Here is a 19,859-nt window from a genome sequence, read left to right as displayed (position 1 = left end):
TATATATATATATATATATATATATATATATATAAATATTAAGCATTTTTGAAGGGGGCGTCGCTACTTCGCGGATTTTCACTTTTCGCGGCTGGTTTTGGTCCCCATTAACCGCGATAACTGAGGGATTACTGTATCTTACTTTTACCCTCGGTGTTACCTCCACAGATCGCATTATGCTGGAGGAAAGGAGAAGTAGGGGATGATCGAGGAGGAGAATGAGGTTTCCTCTTTTTCTAGCATGAAAATGGTGAAAGTAAGAAAAGGACCGTTTCAAATACAGTCCAAATGCCAACCCAAATCTCCCAAAAAGATGAGGATTTTTTTTTCCGAGTAATTTTAAGAATTTCACATATTTGCACACGCAACAAAAGGACCTTGATGATGCAATGATTATTTCAGCCAGAAGATGGCATCAGCAAGTACTTTTTTGAAGTTATGGACACCACCTTTACCCAAAACAATGTTTAAAATGTTGACTATGTGTCAATATGACCAACAAAACAGAAAACTTATCAATCAATGCAACAGCATCTCCTACTAATCAATGTGTTAGCATTATGATAGCAATTTAGCATTCAAATAACAAATATCTGCATACATTTTTGCCTCAAGAAAATAAAGAGAATGTTTAGGATGTCTTTTAACCAAAAATGTATTTCGAAAATGTTGATTTTTGTCAATAATGTCAATAAAACACCAAATATTATGTCAATCAGTGCTTCTGCATTACAAATTACCATGTTAGCATTATGCTAGCAATTTAGCTATTTGCCGTGCTGGCAGACACCCGAAAGAAATAAATTTGCATAATTATTGTTCTCAATTAGTTATGGATACTAACCAAAAATATATTTCAAAATTGTTCAATAATACTAATGAAACACAAAATATTATAAAAAATACGATGGCATTTCCAAACACTGTTAGAATTATGCTAGCCATTTAGATAGGCACTGTGCAGACCGGCCTCTGAAAAACAAAGAATTGGGCACCTTTCACAGAGTTTAAAATGTGAAAAGATGGAAAATTACCTATTCACAGAGTAGACCGGCTTAGAACAACATTTTCTTACATTTTGCCTTCAACAAAAAAACACTAGAACCAAGAAAATACATTAAAAATGTTGATTGCATTCGTACATAAAAACAGTAAGCTTCCTCATCCTCACAACCTTCAGAAGCACCAGGTTGGGAGAGACACCAAGGTGCAGGAAAGGGCAGGGAGACATCCCTGTCACTGGTCCATTACCAGGAAAGAGATTCAAGGAGTGAAACGTTAAGAAATGGTGTTTCAATGCCGATAATAAAACAAACTATTCATTCAATGCTATGGTATTTCCATTAACTGTGTTAGTGTTATGCTAGCTTATTTAGCCAAAGTCTGTCAGGCAAGAAAATATATTATAATGCACATAATTTTAGATAAAATTGAAGAAAATAATGTTTCTTTTTCCATTTAAGCTTCACTGTAACAATACATTTTCAAGAAGCCCATTTTTATGACCAATATTGACTGAAGCACTATGAAAATAAATATCCAAAAGATCAACATCGGATTTTTCGTTTGAATGGTTTGACATCTAAACTACTTTATAAATCCTGATTTGTGTGTGTATGCGACTTAGAGGCACTGAAATGGCCGAACCGATTTTTGTGAAAATTCACATAGGTGTTCTTTAGGCCTCTGCAAATGTCTTTAGCTCGGTTTCTTGTCAAGGCACTCCCAATAAATACCAACAAAATAAATAAAAAAACATCTACTTTTGTGTGGTTTACTTTTGTGGGGTACTGCCGCTCCCGACCAGAAATTTAAAGCTAGTAGAGGTCAACCAAGGAGGTGACGCTTAGCGCTCGGGAAAGTTCTGCCCTGCTGGCGTTTCTCCAGGCGTGGAACTTCACCGTCCTGTTCCTGGAAAGCATCAGGAAGCCGTTTTCGTCAAAGCGTCCCGAAACAGCGCCCGCGTCCAGCCACAAAAAAGGCGCCACGGCCGAAGTTTGAAGATCCACCAGCAATCCTGTCTCATCCTGGCGCACTTTGGCCTGCAGAAAGAGATCTTGTCATTTTTTTCCAACTTCAATCTTGTTTCTTAATCCCTTAACATTCCGACAGCGGTGAACAAAGTGGTGTCCTCATGATTTCACTGAAATACACAATGCTAGCTTAAACTCTTAGGTTTCAAGATATTAGGAGCTTTTCAAATATACTCATCACAGAAACATCATGATCAGTCTGAAACAATATACCCACAAACTTTAAAACCGGCATAGCTCACCAATAACGTCTCCTGGGAGTCAGCTCATGATACGATTCCCCACAAATATGGTGTGGTTATAGTTACCAGAGTCCAATCGTGTAAAATATTTACCTCAAAACACACGTTAATGCAGACCGATACAAAAAAGCTCCTAAAAGTATTCCTGCATTGTTTGTCGATCTTCCTGGTATCAGTCTTTTGGCTTCACTACTCCTTTTTAAAAATAAACAGACCCGTCAGATTATTCAATACTTCCGTTAGCCTCTGACCTTTTGATTGACACCGCTCTTGGCCAATGGCAAGCTTGTTTTTTTTATGGTCCTCAGCCCGTGACAACCCATAAGGGCCAGTTTTGAAAAAAATCAAATAAACAAAAAAAAACATCATGACCAATTTGGCTTACAAAATTTGGCGGCCAATAGTGACAGATTCAAATGTGGATTGGCACATTGGTAATCCATTGGCTTACCAATGTATTTCTGTACAGATTTACGGTGTGCATTCAAATCAGAGCCGAAGGTAAACATTTTGAAAGCCAACCGTGATTTGTTTTTACACAAAGATATGACACGCAAGTTTGAAAAATCATGGATTCACTTCTAAAAAAAGACAAGTCTAACATCTACAACTCTTTCACAATGTTTAAAAAATGGCCAAAGTAAAATACACAAATGTACCATTGTATAGTCCTTAATCACCGTTTGAAAAATGTTTAAAATACAATTTCAATTTTTCATATTGTAACCAAAGCGGCACATCGGATGAGTGGTTAGCGCCTGCTGCACAGTTCTGTGGTCATGGGATCAAATTCAGCTACCTGTGTGGAGTTAGCATGTTCTCCCTGTGTAGTGGGTTTCTTCCGGGCGGTCTGGTTTGAAGGGTGAGCTTGTTATATTTAGAGATAAAATACTACTGAATAGAGTAATGGTGGTGCTGTCTCAAGCACAGTATAAGGACGGTGACTTTCTCATCATGAAGATATTCTCTCTAGCGTATATGCTCAGATCCAAGCCTATGAAATTGAATACTCAAATCAGGGGTTTAGCTTATATGCAAATATTTGGGTATGTGTCACCAATAGCGAACGGTAGTCAGCACGTGGGGAAGGGGGCATGGCCTATACAAAACAAAAAAAGAAATCTGTAACATATGGAGCAACCGTAAGCACAGAAATGACGGTTAAGTGTGCAGAATTTTGGTCTTATTTGTAAAATTTCGCAATACACCATGCCTGGAGGAAAGAAAAGAAAATGTCTTGGCCAGAAATCGAGAAGCAAATCCTGGGGTGGTTTGAAGCCCACAGACAAAATGGATATGGAGAGTCTCAATTAAGTATTTGTTTTCTTCCGTAGTTTGGTGTACACATTTTCTTCGATTTCTTTCATTATGTTTAGGGGTTCAACTTCTATGTGAGTGCATACGCTATTTTGAAATTAAATGGTGATTTTCGGAGAAACTTGCTACTTTTTGGTGTCAGTAACCTGGGGGTTAATTTAAAATGAAGTAACCATTCATTTTTTCAGTAATACTTCCAACACTGGTCTTAAGTCTTAGGTTTCTCACCGTGATGTTTGGAGGTTGTAGCCCCAAGGTGTCTTTGAGCGAGCACAGAAAATGGTGGTTGGTGGGACCGCGTTGGCGGCCATTACCCTCCTCAAGGTGAAAGGTGACCAGGCAGGTGAGCCGACTGCAGCGCCCACAGCCAGCCAGCAGGGCGGCGACAGTCTCTTTGAAAACCGGGACGGCGCTTCCTCCCGGAAGTGAGGCAAAATCGGAATTCAGCGTGCAAACAGGTTCAAGTTTGCTCCATGTGTATACTGAAACCTAGTGGACAGCAGAGTACGACAAATTATAATTGAACCATTAGATGTCGCTAGTGTAGTGTAATGAAAAAAATGTGCTAAAAAGCACAATGAAGAAAACAAACTATGGAAAATCAGAGTGACCAAAACGTACCATTCCAATTCTCAATTTTTTGCCCAGCCTTTTTTCAAGTTTTTGGATACTCGAATCAGCAAGATGGCGGATGATTCTGTCAGCTCCCTTTAGGTGAGGCTTTTGTTGTGTAAAATAAATGCAAATCCTATGACCTATGAATACTTACAAAATGCAGGTATCTATAATTTTTCATGTATTTCTGCTTATTATTCAAATCAATATTATTTGTTGAAGAATGAAATTTAGTTTTTGTCGGTTTGTACAATCATTTTACAGCATCCAAAGTACCTTGGCATACTAAAAAGCGAGTAAAGTAAATCGGCCCGCCGCTGGGTGTTGTTCCCGTGAGACACCTGAACATTATTGCGAGAAAAAGAAAGATAAATACATCGATAAATAACCATGCCCTGTAAATTATACATGAAAGTTAAGAGTCCATAGGGGGTGGTTAGGACAGGCAACATGTAATTACATCAGGTAGGTTAATCATTCTGGGATGTCAGCGATGTTCATTTCCCTAACTTTGTTAAGGAAGCCAGACCATCTTGAGTAGATTACCAGAGCCCTCAAGTGTATATCTAATGTTTTCAAAATGCAAGTACTGTAAGGTAGACTGGATGCACATAGTGTGAGATGGAGGGACTGATGATTTCCATTTTATTAGGATAAAGCGGGGCAGCACGGCAGAGCAGTGGTTAGTGCGTGTGCGGCACAGTTCTGAGGTCATGAGATCGAACCTTCCTGTGGGAAGTTTGCATGTTCTCCCCGTGCTTGCATGGGTTTCCTCCGGGCACTCCGGTTTCCTCCCACATTCCAAAAACATGTGTGTCAGGTTAAAAATTGTCCTTAGGTGTGAATGAGCGAGTGAATTGTCTGTCCCTGTGTGCCCTGCGACTGGCTGGCAAACAGTTCAGGGACTTCAGCGTATCTTCATGGCATAGAAGAGGAAGCTAGCTTTAACAGCGGAAGAAGACAATGCTAGTTTTTGCTGTACAAGAAAATTAATGGAGTAAACCAGCTAGATTTCGGATAGCACTAATTTTAGACGTAGAAGAAGATGATGCTAGTTTTCTGTATAGAAAATGTATGGGTGTGAAAACAATGCTTGTTTTTGGCATAGAAGAAGATGATGCTAATTTTTAAAAAGGTAGGAGTTGGTTTTAGCAAGAAAACAACGCTAATTTTCACTGTAGAAGAAGAAGAAGAAGAAGGTGCTATTTCTGTTTTAGTTATTTTTTCGGGCATAGAAGAAAAAATCACTAGTTTTCGGCAGGGAATAAGGTCAAGCCAGTCCTGCCCACAGCTTCTGCCCACAGCCCGAAGATGGCTGGGATGGGCTTCAGCACCCCCCGCGACCCTACTGAGGATAAGCGGTGCAGATAATGGATGGATGGACAGGATAAAGAGCCATGCAAGTAATGTGATGAAGTGATTTTAATGTGGTTGATGAAGTTCCGGATAAAGCTATCATATGGATCGATTGGATGGGAGAGCCGCATATTTTCAAAATGATTTTGAAAAACCTCCTTCCAGGAGTTATTTTAATAATGAGCAAATATACATGAACTATCATATAAACATGCATTTTTTTTAAATACTTGTGAGTGGGGAAATATGCATTTATTTTACATAAATGAGGCTTACCTAGAGGCAGCGGACATATTTCTCCACTATCTTTCTCCTATGGCTTTTGAAAAAGACAAAAAGCTTGTGAAAGATTGGGAAAAAGTGGAAAAATTGTGTGGTATTGTTATTTTGCGTCCGCGTAGAGTGTATTTATTCGGTTGACAGAGCGACATCTAGTGGTCAAATAGTACACACCGTCCCCTCAATAAATATCTTGGATTACAGTAATCCCTCAATATTTTGTTGCCATCATGTGGATGTTATTGGGTGAACAAAAATGTGGCGGAAAAATGCTTTTACCTTCTATTAGCATGTCGAGAAGTCCATATTTATCAGCAATAGAAAGCATCCGTTTTGGGGGGTCCAGAGTGTTTTGTTGACGTGATGGCTTTGTGACAAACTTGATATTGAAAAAGATTTGCGAGTATTTAATCTTAGTTTGTTTGTTTTATACGGCTACATATTCAGACGCAGGCAGAAAAGGGGCGGTTCGATTTTTTAGCTAATCGGAATGCAGAACACCATGCAAATCTGTGAAGTAGTAAAACCACGGAAAGTAAACCGCAATACAACGAGGGATTATTGCGTATTATTCATCATTATATGCTTAATCATGACCACTATTATACACAATTTGGAGAAAAAAAATCACTATGAAATATTTGAAGTCCTACCACGGCTCTGAGTTTTAGGTTTTGCATCAGGTCAGACACGGCGTAGATGAAGAGTGTTCCCTCATCGTCCTCGAAGGCGACGGGGAGGACGTCAGCAAAAAAGTTGACGGCAAAATGATGCAACATCTTCCACTTGCCGCCGAATTCTGATGGAGAACAGGAAGTGACACTTGCTGTGACAGGAAGTGATCAACGGCTTACCGATGGACGACCAGGAGGGCGCCTGCCAAATATCGTTAAGTTGCCAGTATAGGGTGCCCATAGTTTTGCCGAGGCCTCCAATCAACTCGCTGCGGCTATGCCGGTAAAATTCCGTCTGAGTCTTCACGCACTGTGCTTGCATCACCTAAGAACAAAATAATAATACCATCAACAGCTAATTTTACCTCTTTAAATTAGCGCCTCTAAACACGAGAATTTTGGTTTACAAGTTTTATTTGCAACAAAAAACTTGCTAGCTGTACGAAGGAAAATCCAGTTCACAAGCAGTCCCAGAAGCTACAACTAGAGACTGCTTGAGACAGCTCTCTGCTAATTACTACTCACTGCCATTATCAGCTCATTCTGGTTTGCACATGCAAACTACTATAGGCAAAATCAATTTTGCTGTAACCTTTTGTATGTTAATTCAAAGATACAGTAACTTTTCTATTAAAGAGAAACCTTCAACAGTCTTTTGATCTCATACCTGTCAACCTCAGCCGATTGCTCCTCGTAATAATGGTTGCCATTCCCCTTATGAAGTGATAAGAAGCACCTATTCACTCACAGCAAGACAGACTATGCAGAATATCACGATAATAAACTCATCTATGATGATGTTGTCTGCTACCAGTGACTGACACGATCTGAATTAGAGCCGAAATGGGCACGACGAGATCAGTCTTTTAAAAAAAAAAGTTTTAGTATAAAAATTGTTGTATGGCGTACACAATGTGAAATTAAATCACAAAACATATAATAGGGGGGGGCACGTATAAGTTGACATGTATACAATTACAACTCTTGCAAACCGGCATGAGGTGCAACTGCTTCCATGGTAAGTTCTCATCATAAACTCACATTTCTTATTTATCCTACTACTGTATATTTAAGTTTAATTACTATTTGAATGTGTTTTAAGTGGTAAGGGAGATATGTTTTCTAGCTATTTAGGATTCATTTTAATATTTTTAGAAGGTCGGGAACCAGCCATTTAAATTTTAATCATCCTCTATTGGAATAATGTGCTCGTTACACGAGCAATTTGAGCAACGACCACAATCTTTGAGGGAATTAAACTCATATGAACAGGTACCACTGTATTTTAAACAACAATTTTATCACCTGAGTGATGTAGATTATGAGCGTGAACCTGGTGAGGGGGTTTTCGGAGTTGGGCAGGCGAAAGTGAATGGACGCCTGTTTCAGCATCTGCTCGTTTCCGTTCTGGTGGTGCTGACGGTGCGATGCAAAATTGCTGCTCAAGTTCCAGTCCTCTGGGATAGACACCTGAAGCGTCACACCAGAGTTTGTCAGCTATGTTTTTGATCCACAACACATATATAAATATAAATATATGTGCAATTTAGAAAAGGAAGACATTTTTTTCAGGCGTAGAAGAAGACAACGCTAGTTTTTAATCATTAAAAAATCAGACGAAAAAAAGGTGTTTTTTAGCACAAGGAGGCACAACATACTACATTGTTTTATTAATTTTTTCATATGGTACTTTTTCCGGGATAAATTTGCGCTTGCCTCTAATGCATAGCTACTGACTTTGAGGGTAGGATCTTCCAAACACTTACCGGCCGCAGGGTGGAGAGCGACGGCCACGACTGGAAGCCGTACTCAGAAGCGAAACGCGTCCGGGGAAAGGTACGCCAGTCCCAGCAGTCGTCAAGATAGCTGTAGAAGTGCGTGTCGCCGTAACGCGGGTCATATGGGTTGCTAGCCACGTAGCCTTCCTGCTCCGACTCGGCACCGTTTGTCGGACTCGAGACCAGGAACGGCCGACTCGGATCCTCCTGTGGGTAGAGGGAAGATTGGGCCTAAAAAAATCCAAATCCAAATTTTTCTATTTTATTTAAGAAGACTCGGGAGGAGGCGCAGGGGTGCTTCAAAAGGGGGACGGAATCCATTGCGCAAATCCTCCACAAACAATAAAGAACAATAAAAGGTGGATGATTTAAAAAAAAAAAAAAAAAAATCAGCGAGAGAGACGCCCGGGCCAGCCCGAACCTAAATGCGATGATTTACATTTTAGACCTGACCCGACACAAATTTCGGGCAGAGCTACGGCTTAAGATCTTACCTCTACTTGTGGGACACAGACAATTTTTTCTTTTATAAATAACAGGTTTCACTAATTTCTAGGGACCAGCGAGTAATAAAGTTGTTTTTATTAAAACGGACCTTCTTGACAATAGTCATGATGTTGTCCACATAGAGCGCAACATAGTCCTTGTGGTAGATGGGTTGTTGCCAGCTGGGAATGTTGAACCAGTTTGTGGCCAGCGCTGCTTCGTTTTCGTTGTTTGCGCTCCAGACTATGAGGGACGGGTGAGACTTCAGACGCCAGACCTGAAGGAAACAAACTTCTTAAATGTGGGGTGCGGTATTTGAAAATTCTAAGACTGCAATCATGACTTTAAGCCAGGAGATGACGGCAGAGTAACAGATTATTTACGCGCAAGAACATGGCATTTCATAGACACGCTCAAATAAACTCTTTGTTTTTCTTTTGGGGGGTCGGTTTTGTCCCAAACAGGCCTGACAAAAGTAAGATAAAAGCAGATAGGCATCAGGAATATAAAACATAAGGGCTCTTTGAACTTAGTTAGGCATTGTTAACACATACAACTTTTTGAGGACATCTCGAATGACACACCCCACCTTTAAGATTTAAAAAAATCAGATAATTAGATTTGGATACAACGTGTTAAAAATAATATGGGTGACCAAAATTGTATTGTATTTTAATTGTTGTTGTAGTTCGGTATTTTTTTTTTCCAAAATGTAAGGATTTATACAAAAACAATTGGGTTTAATTTGACTATTTCCTGTATTTTAATTTGTATTTTTATATTTGTTGTCTAGTGCAGGGGTCTCCAAACTTCTTCAAGCTGAGAGATACTCTTTGTTTCTAATTCGCGCAAAGGGCACCCGGTTTAACAACTTATGTTATAACTATGTTGTCACTATTTTATTACCAGGTTAATTATTGTAAATAAGGTTAAAATAGCCTCAGTCAACCGCTAAAAAAAATCATTTTACTAGAAAAATCACAATAACTAGCACTGGTAAGCTATTTCCATAACAGGTCAGCGGGAACCTCAGCTGTCCTTCAAGGGGACCACGATAAAAACCCCTGGTCTAGTATGTTATGACTATTTTGGGGACATTCTTTACTTTGACGTTTGAATTTTTCCCCTAAAATAGTTTTGTGCTCTCTGTGTAATATACAGTACTTTATTTTTTTCATCCTGTTTTTGTTTTTTCCCTCATTATCTTGGCATTTGTTACAAATATTTGTGAATGTTTCAAATACCATGTGTATTTATTTTTCTTGGTTTCCTAGTACTTTGAAATAACATCTCTTGACAGCATATCTTTTTAAATCTTAACGTTTGTTTTTTTTGATTCAAAAATATTTTTATTATTCTTGAAAAATGCAGTATATTAAATGTTAAATGATTAAATTTATTTTGGATAGGGTCAATATTGTTCATTATCATGCCTGAATTTGTTTTAAGCATTAGCTGATTTTCTTGTGGTTACTATTTTACATTGGCCAAGTCAAAGTCCAGACCTCATCCAATTGAGAATCTGTGGAAAGAACTGAAAACTGCTGCTCACAAACGCTTTCCATCCAACCTCACTTAGCTTCAGCTGTTTTGCAAGGAGGAATGGGCAAAAATATCAGTTTCTCGATGTGCAAAACTGATAGACATACCCCGAGCGACTTGCAGCTGTAATCGCAGCAAAAGGTGGCGCTACAAAGTATTAACTCAATGGGGCAGTTTAAGATATCCAATAAAATGTGTTCCACTTCATGATTGTGTCCCACTTATTGCCGATTCTTCACAAGAAATTAGTTTTATATCTTAATGTTTGAAGTCTGAAATGTGGCAAAAGGTCACAAAGTTCAAGGGGGCCAAATAGTTTTGTGTGTATAATTTGTTTAGCTAAGCAAGCTCATATTTGTTTTTAACATATTTTATTCTAATATTTAGTGTTCTATACTTGGGTAATAATATTTTGCCATATTCTTAACCTGCTATCTTTAATTTTATCTTCTCAAATGTATTTCTATATTTGAATTCATATTGTCTATTGAGTTATTTGTGAATTTTAATGACAGTATTTGAGTCTGAACGATGAATTAATGTAGTGAACCTTCTCACCTGTTGCTTGACCTCCTCCCTCACGTTGCGTACAAAATCGTCTTCTGCGGGATACATGGCACAAGCGAACATAAAATCCTGCCAAACCTAAACAAAAAACTGGAATATGAAATTTGTGTGAGAAAGTGACAAAATATTTATCATGCCCACCATGATCCCCATTTCGTCGCAAGTGTCATAGAAGGCGTCTTGCTCGTAAACGCCGCCGCCCCAAACCCGAAGGACGTTCATGTTGGCATCCACCGCCGACTGGAGCAAGTCTTTCAACCTGGCAAAGATACAAAATAGCATTAGAAATAATAATAAAATACACATTTTTGTGCTGCCAAGCGATAAAGTTTTATTTAACTATTTGTTAGGAGCTCTGTGCATGCTCAAAATGTAGTTTGTATTGCACTAGAATCCCCAGAATGCTGACTCAACAAAACCAATAGTGCCGAGTCAGTTATTAGGGCATTATTTTCACATCTAGGGTACCCTACCTGACTGGCTGTGAAAAATGCCGGCTGTATTTAACCTCATTCCCCCTTTTCTTGGGAGGACACACACAGATATGTATATTTACATACTTAAATCTTGCGTGTGATAACTAGCAAAACAGTTTAGCACAGAGTAGCACATAGGTCACCAACATAGTGCCTGCGGACGTCGGGTAGCACTCAAAGAACATTTGGGTTCGGTTCCGAATATAGCGCACCGTCATTTTTTTGCACTATATTTAAAATAATATTTTGTATATATATATATATATATATATATTTTTTTTTTTTTATGATTAAATTGTATGACTTACTCTCTGGGCGTGACTTGGTCTTGGAACGAGTGTGCCGGGATCCAATTGGAGCCTTTGAGGAAAAGGGGCTTCCCGTTGATGCGGAAAAAAAAACTCAGACCTGGCAAGTCACTGACAGGCTCCTGGATAAGCTCCACGCTGCGGAAATAAACCTAGAAAACACAGAAAGGCAGCCAGCACAGTTGAATTAACACTAAACTTTAAAGTACAGTATATAGCCATCACTGGCAGTGGCTTGCTCATAGTTTGTCCATAGTTTATTTTTCTATCTTGGTATTGGTCCCAGAAAAATTGACAACCAGGAAGTAAAAACATGACAATGCTGTTAATCACAATCTTTTTTTAAACTGATTTACCCTACCATTTTCATATGCATTTCTAAAATAACAACATATTATATTATAGATAGATAGATAGATACTTTATTCATCCCCGAAGGGAAATTCACATTTCCAGCAGCATCCCTGAGCTGAGAACATTACAATAATAAAGCCAAAAGAATGCAATATACAAATACCCAGTGTGACGTGCAAATGCCCACTGTAGCGTGTTATATAGAGTAACTAAATAGTGCTACACAGAATACATATTGTATTGTATTGTATTATTACTATATTGTTACTATGTTTTGTTTTTACCAGCTTGTTAATAATGAAAGTAGGGTTGAAATAGGCTCAGTCAACCATTACTTCTTCTGCCTTATATAAGAACACTAAGTGATTTACATGTATTTACACAAATTAGAAATCAAAATTCGTAGAAAATCGCAATGATCCATTCCTGAGAAGCTCATCTTAGGGGACCAACTGATGCCTGCGGGCAACACATTGATGAGTCCTGCTTTACACCTTCACCAAAGGTGACAGAATGATGAAGTTGCTGTATCCGAGTCAGATCAGGAGGCTTCTCCTGCTACTTGTAAAAACAGAAACCACTACTATCTGGATTATGTGGGGGAGCAATCCTCAACCCAAAAAACAGCCTTGAAGAGGGATGGGTGTCATCAGTCTGTACTTGCCCAAGTCACGCCACAGGAAGTGTTGTCCCAACAACCCAGGCAGTTAAGTCAAGTTATGTTTTTTGTATAGCCCTTAATCACAAAAGGCTCAAAGGGCTGTACAGACTACAGACTGTTATTACACACTTTCCTAATCTAAAACCTACATGAGGGCCAGGAAAAACTCAAAACCTCAGAATGAGGAAAATGAAGAAACCACATTAGGTAAAATTCCTGACAAACCTTCATAAAGGCAATTTCTATTAAGAAGAAAAACTAAATACAGTATATACACACATATATATTCGTGTGCATTGTGAATTTTCAGGGGTAAATATCAAAAGAGGCAGACGAAAATATTTGACATAAAAAGTAAAAAAAACATTTTGGAGACAGGATGAAGAGCTAAAATCCATGAACACTAGTTAAATTATTATTTTTTTTTTACATCTGAATTTTGAAGCCACATTGTCTGCAGTTTGCAATAGTCTGTTGAGCCCTTTGAGAATCCTTGTGATTAGAGGCTGTACAAATAAACATGAAATGACCATTATTTCTTCCATATTTTGACATAGGAGGTTGTCAGCAACCAATTACGAAGTGTGTGTGTGTGAATGAGTGACCTTTGAGTGCATCTCGAATTGCGTTTTCCCGTCCAAGCATGCAGTCACCAAGAGGCGGTATGATGTCTGTGCGCCCAGACCTCTGGGCCACCAAAGCTTCACGTCACTGCTCTTCTAGCAAAACATATATTTTACCACTATAGACTTTTTCCACGAACAAACACGTGCATTCATACCGCGTTGATGCTAAGGGCAAATGAATATTTGGCAGTGCCCTGGCTAATGTTTGTCAGGAAAACGGCACTAGAAAGCAGCTCGGGCACGTCCAAGGTGATTTGGGCGAAGGTGGGATGCAGAGCGTCAACCAGCATGTCCAGGTGGAGGAACCAAGATGGGCGTCCGGCGTCTGTCACATAAAGACAAGTCACATTTATTTAGATATCCCTTAAGTCACAAAACGTCTCAAAGGGCTGCACAGACCACCATCACATGACCACCTGATTTAGTACTTATACTTAAATCAGAGGTAAGATCTTAAGGCCAAGCCCAACCTGAGTTCCGGTCCTAAAACATCAATCATTGTTTGGGTCAGACTAGGGTTGTCTCTCGCTGCCTTTTTTTGTATTAGCTATCAGTCATTATTCTTCTTTGTCCCTCTCAAACTTCCGCACTAGAATCTTAAGGATGTACTGCGGCTGCGGTTTATGGCCCAATATTCAATGTGTAAAAATGACGGACAGCCTTACCATTTTCCCGTCAACTCTTAAAAAAAAAATCCGTCAATGATGGAAAATTGTTGGTTAATGTAACCTCTGCAGACACAGAAATATGAAAGATGTAAATATTTCTATGGAATTGTTCAACTTGGATTTTGTTACAAAAGACAGGGTTTCATTTGATATCATAAATCAACTTCTCCTCCCGAGTCCTCACAAATAAAATATGAATTTTGGGGTTTGCTTCGGCCTCAATACTGCAAACCAAGTAAGGTTCGGGTCAAGTTAGTGGCCCCGGGCCAGGGAGGGCTTTAATACCTGCAGGCCTGGGTCAAGTGCGATTTTTTTCTTGGCTCGATCTTACCTCGGACTTAAATGAAGCTTAATTTAGCGAGTCAGCAAAAATACTTTGGGTTTACTTTTGAGCCACATTTCAAGTGTCTTCTGTGGTATTTTTCCTCCATTATTTTGTTTCGATATTTTTACATTTGTGACAGACAGACACAGATACAGACATTATTGTCATTCTGGTACTCTTGTGTACAGTTTTTTAGACATATGATTGACATGATGCGGGGTACCAACCGTAAAAAGGAAGAGCGGCCAAGTGGACGATGCGCAGCAGGTCAAAAGCCTCCAAGCGAACCCCTTTCCACAACCCGGCGCCGGGAAAGGACGGACCCCAATCCCAACTGAACGAACTCTGGGCCTGTGCCAGACACAATCAGGGAAAGAAAGCGCTCCGTGGTAGATTCATTGTATTCACAACTTGCCAGCCCACACATGGAGAAATTCTGCTTGGAATTTATGCATAAAACTGCATTACAAGTTGATGCCCCCCATAATGATTTTTTTAATGGATGTTGCACTTCACCCCCACACTCACTTTTCTGATGAAATTGACATGACATTGTCCCTTCTGGACGTCCGGGGGACATTCAGGAGGAACGGCATAGGCGGTGTGGGCGTTCCTTTTCTGGGCGGCAAACACAACCGAGGACAACAAGCGAACCGTCAGCGTGTTCCCGTCGGCCTTCAGCAAATCTCGGACGGAAAACACCTGCCAAAGGGAAAAAAAAACACATCAGGCAGGTTGTGGAAAGGAGGGACGGAAGCCACAAAGGTATGAGGAACTTACATATTGTCGGAACATGTTGTCTGTATGGCCCACTAATGCACCATTCAACCATATGGACGCCACAGTGTCCACACCATCCAACACCAAAAGGACTTCCTGCTTTGAACTGATAAGAACACGCAGACTTAAAAAACAATTCTCCTGTATTTTTTCAACATAGTTTTTTAAATGATTTTATGTTACTGCTCAGTTGCATCATTCTGTTGCATATTTATCATTTTTCAAATAGTTATTTTGTTAAAAAAAAAAATCCTATGTTGCATTACTTTGAGTGCGGCACAGTTCTGAGGTCAAGAGATTGAACCTTCCAGTGTGAAGTTTGCATGTTCTCACCGTGCTAGCATGGGTTTCCTCCGGCCACTCCGGTTTCCTCCCACATTCCAAAAACATGCATGTCAGGTTAATTGGCTGGTCCAAATTGTCCCTAGGTGTGAATGAGTGACTTGTCTGTCTCTATGTACCCTGTGACTGCCTGGCAACCAGTTGAGGGTGTCCCCTGCCCACTGCCCGAAGATAGCTGGGATGGGCTCCAGCACCCCCGCGACCCTACTGTGAATATGCATTGCAGATAATGGGAAGATGGATTTCGAACGTTTTTTTGTAGACTCAGTCCCACCCGACAAGTTTGCATTTTTTGCATGATTTTTAGAATAGAAGAGTCTTTATTGCTGTTAATTACAATGTAGTGTACATTGTTTACAACAAGAGTAGAGCGGCACAGGGCGGCACGGCAGATGGGTGATTAGCTCGCAGCTCCACAGTGTGGAGGTTCAGGGTTCAAGGCCAGCTACCGCAGCCTCCTCGTGTGGAGTTTGCATGTTCTCCACGGTTCTCTGGGCACTCCTGTTTCCTCCCAAATTCCCAAAAACATCTCTGTTTTAAGTAAAATTTCCATTATACAAAGTATTTTTCTCTCTTAACAAATATGATTTTAAGGTTAGTGTCAATGTTTTATTTGATGTTATTATCATTTTAATGTTAAAATATACTGGCCAGTGTTCATACATAAAGTGTGTGGGTGTGCAATTCCCCCCCTGTCTTTTCCATCTATTGACGTTTCCATCAGCTGACCTCAACTCTTTGGACACTGCAAATGTGGTGGCGTATGTCCAGTTGTCCAGAGAAATCCACTCATAGAGCAGGTCATTGAAGCGGAAGTAGGGATCCTGTAGAAGATATAGTTATAATTTACACAAAATTTACACAAGAAATGTCGGCATGTAGGATGTTACATACAGTTTGGTATCGTAAGGGTTTGTGCAATATGCATTTGGTGCAAAAATGGTCATCATAGTGCAAAAAAAGATAGTCAACATTGTGCAAGGTGAGCAGTAAACATAGTGCAGTCAACATTGTGCAAGAAACATAGACATGAGTACCATTTACGTTCGTATGAGGTAGTGTTTTTGCAAGAGTTTTTCAGTTTTTTGTGCGGTGTGTGTTTAGGGTGGTAATGGCTCTGGGGAAGAAACTGTCTCTGAGTCCGTTTGTTTTTGTTTTGTGTGACCTGTGTCATCCTCCTTGTTTTATAACCTTATCTTCTCTGTTCCTTTATCTTCTTGGGTTTTTTACCTCACTGTGAATGTGTGAGACTGGAGTGTCATGCCCATTTTTGTTGTCACAATATGTTTACCCATTTTGTAACAATTACAATAAAGATAGATAGATAGATAGATAGATAGATAGATAGATAGATAGATAGATAGATAGATAGATAGATAGATAGATAGATAGATAGATAGATAGATAGATAGATAGATAGATAGATAGATAGATAGATAGATAGATAGATAGATAGATAGATAGATAGATAGATACTTTGTTCATCCCCGAAGGGAAATTCACATTTCCAGCAGCATCCCTGAGCTGAGAACAATCGAAAATAACACGGGAGCTGCTGGAGTGGCTGCCATTCGTGACGGCGCCGGAAGAAAAGATTTAATTTGGTCGACAGCACTAATAAAGGTATATTCTATTCTATTCTATTATGATATTTCAGGCCATTTTAAGGGGCATTGACTAAAATCAGACCAGATGTCTGTTTATGTAGTGCAGGCATGTCAAACATTAAGCCAATTGGATGAATTAATCCGGCCCACCATAAATTTCTGAGTATGCCCAAAAAAAAAGTGAATCTCTAGCTCTAGGTCCTCTCTATGAAAAGCCATGATTTTTTATTTTTTTTTAAACAAATGAAAACCCAATTCACTCTCAGGCTTTCAGTGTTGAGTTCGTATTGTGTGCTGGGTTGGTTTAGGTGTAAAACTGGATTTGCTCAACAGTTCAAATAAACCAGATTGTACATTCGCTGTAGAACATGAAAATCTATGTTTCCCCTATGTTGGTGAATAAATGTGTTGTGTTTAGAAAAGATCCTTCGCCATCTGTGACTTTAACGCAGATTAAGTTCTTAATATAGGCTGAATGATTAAACCGAATACTAAAAAACTAAGCTTAAAAATATGGAGTTGGCATTCTTTTACTGATCTGGCCAGCCTCAGAACAGAAAGTCTGTATCCGGAGGCAGACGTAGTTTGGCATCCCATGTGGAGTGCAATTGAAAACAAGTGCTACAGAACACAAGGAAGAAAACAAACTACGGAGACTCAAAATTGACTAAACAGTTAGATTCTTCTCATTTTCTTGCCCAGCTTTTCACAAGGTTTTTGTTTTGGAGGATACCTTTAGCAGCAAAATGGCGGACAATCATCTAGGTTTACCTAATGTATGTAAAATTAATTGCACTTTCCCACCCCCAAAAGTAATGCACTTTGTATTTTTTCTCATTATAATACATATGGTTTTTTTAACGAATGAAGTTTTTTTTCTTACCCCTAGAAGGCGCTAAATAAGAATAAAAACTATGGAGGAAAGACAGACTTAATGTGTTTTGGGCGATAAAAAGAATGTAAGAGTAAATAAAAAAATAACTTTGACGTGACCTGTATGAATCCTCGTTGCCGTAGCGCCGTGTGGACGCAGCCGGGCACCCGAGCAGGGAGAGAAATTGACTTGTTCGAGTTCCACAAGTTCCATTCACCGTCCAGACTTTGAACGAGTGGAACAAAACCGCCATGACTCAAGACCTCCCAAAATCCAAACGAAAAAAACAGGACGACGACATCACGAACAATCATCTTTTCCTCCGCCAGGTCGCAGTCATTATTGACAAGTCAGATGAGTTACTTCCGGGTTGGGGCACGTGATCAGAATTTTTATTATCCACGAATTATCGCAAAGATAGGCCACGCCCACTGAAATGTGATTGGTTGCTGGACAAAGGACTGAGGTCTCCATTTTTTAAATATTCATGAGAAATTGTATCCATCCGTATTTCTACAGAAAAACGCAAAAAGGGTTGTAGTTAAAATATGTGTAACGTTCTCTACTATAAACGAAACAAGACTGGTAGTCTAAAAAACGATATTAATAATATCATTTTCATTCTGACGTCATCTAACCGTTGATTGATAGGGAAATAGAATTTACTATATTATCACCATTTAGTGACTCCAACTCAATATTTGACATAATTTTCCCTCAAAACCCAAAACATACATCTGAAAACTGTTTTTGAAAATTAAGTAACTATCTGTCATTTAAGTGTGGGTCGTAAAAGCACCGTTTCCTGTGGTGTGTCTTGGGCAAGTACAGCATGGTGGCGACCATCCCTCTCCAGGCCAACACATCTATCTGCAGCACAGTTTTAAGCCGAAAATACAACTCTAAAATGGGGACAATGTGTACTGTTTGAGCACTAGATGTCATTGTATAGTGTAGTGCAACCAGAAACAAGTGCTAATAAAACACAAGGAAAAATACAGACTATTGATAATCAAAGTGACCATAAGGCAAGATTTTTTTCTCATTTTTTGCCAAATCTTTCTTTTGGGTTTCTTTTTTAGATCAGGGGAGGGTGTAATAATAGTCTCCAGTTTGCAATAATCTGTTCTGTGCAGCCCTTTGAGACTCCTTGTGATTAAGGGCATCAGAGCACGGTGGGGCAGTGGTTAGCGCGTGTGCAGCAGTTCTGAGCTCATGGGAAGCACGTGCGTGGGTTCAAATTCAGCTACGAGCCTTACTGTGCGGAGTTTGTATGTTCTCCCTGTGCTTGCGTGGGTTTCCTCCGGGCACTCCGGTTTCCACCCACATTCCAAAGACATGCATTTCAGGTGAATTGGCCCTAGGTGTGACTGAGCGGGTGAGTTGTCTGTCCTCGTGTGGCCTGCGATTGGCTGGCAACCAGTTCAGGGTATCCCCTGCCCACTGCCCGGAGATGGCTGGGATGGGCTCCAGCCCCCCCCGCGACCCTAATAAGGATAAGCGGTACAGCTAACGAGATGACACAATTGAACATAACCTGAAACTGAAAACATCAATCCATTCATCCATTATCTGAACCTCAGTAGGCGTGCGGGGGTGCTGGAGCCCATCCCAGCTGTCTTCGGGCAGTGGGCAGGGGACACTATGAACTGCTTTCCAGCCAGTCGCAGGGCACACAGGGACAGACAATTTGCTCGCTCGTTCGTCCTAGGGACAATTTGGACCGGCCAATTAACCTAACATGCATGTTTTTGGAAGGTGGGAGGAAACCAGAGTGACTGGAGGAAACCCACTCGAGCACGGGGAGTACATGCAAACAGGAAGGTTCGATCTCATGACATCAGACCTTTACCGCACACGCTCCAACCACTGCGCCGCCGTGCTACACTGAAAACATTACCCTTTAAAAATAAAAAGGGAGGAAACGGTAACATTTAAATACACAATGA

The 19,859-nt window shown here is 39.9% G+C and overlaps 1 protein-coding gene across 2 annotated transcripts; it reads right to left on the bottom strand.

Annotated features, from left to right (window-relative positions):
* Window positions 1-630: 630 nt before the first annotated feature.
* Window positions 631-18,274, bottom strand: manba (mannosidase, beta A, lysosomal). 2 transcript variants are annotated; one of them, XM_088353977.1, is made up of 17 exons: window positions 18,030-18,274; window positions 16,159-16,253; window positions 15,088-15,193; window positions 14,836-15,009; window positions 14,535-14,658; window positions 13,470-13,639; window positions 13,294-13,407; window positions 11,674-11,825; window positions 11,031-11,148; window positions 10,881-10,967; window positions 8,890-9,057; window positions 8,283-8,501; window positions 7,822-7,986; window positions 6,697-6,841; window positions 6,496-6,641; window positions 3,821-4,081; window positions 631-2,042 (listed from the first exon to the last, which is right to left on the bottom strand). In XM_088353977.1, the coding sequence occupies exons 1-17, from the start codon at window positions 18,222-18,224 to the stop codon at window positions 1,818-1,820; spliced, it is 2,664 nt and encodes an 887-aa protein (XP_088210103.1). In that variant the 5' UTR covers window positions 18,225-18,274; the 3' UTR covers window positions 631-1,817. The 2 variants fall into 2 exon arrangements, with proteins under 2 accessions (XP_088210103.1, XP_088210104.1); XM_088353978.1 differs by having other exon boundaries at window positions 13,294-13,404.
* Window positions 18,275-19,859: the final 1,585 nt, after the last annotated feature.

Source organism: Urocampus carinirostris, chromosome 15, assembly GCF_059441175.1.
Source record: "Urocampus carinirostris isolate Australia breed hairy pipefish chromosome 15, RoL_Ucar_1.0, whole genome shotgun sequence".
Taxonomy (NCBI): Eukaryota; Metazoa; Chordata; class Actinopteri; order Syngnathiformes; family Syngnathidae; genus Urocampus; species Urocampus carinirostris.
Note: the sequence above shows the minus strand (reverse complement) of the source record. Positions and strands in the feature narration are given on the sequence as shown.

Excerpts from the sequence above, each read along its gene's own strand:
- manba (XM_088353977.1), bottom strand. The coding sequence starts at position 18,224 with ATGATTGTTCGTGATGTCGTCGTCCTGTTTTTTTCGTTTGGATTTTGG. Across the intron at positions 15,194-16,158 it reads GCAGTGTCCAAAGAGTTGAG|TTCAAAGCAGGAAGTCCTTT; the intron begins GTCAGCTGATGG and ends TGTTCTTATCAG. Across the intron at positions 6,642-6,696 it reads GCCCTCCTGGTCGTCCATCG|AATTCGGCGGCAAGTGGAAG; the intron begins GTAAGCCGTTGA and ends GTTCTCCATCAG.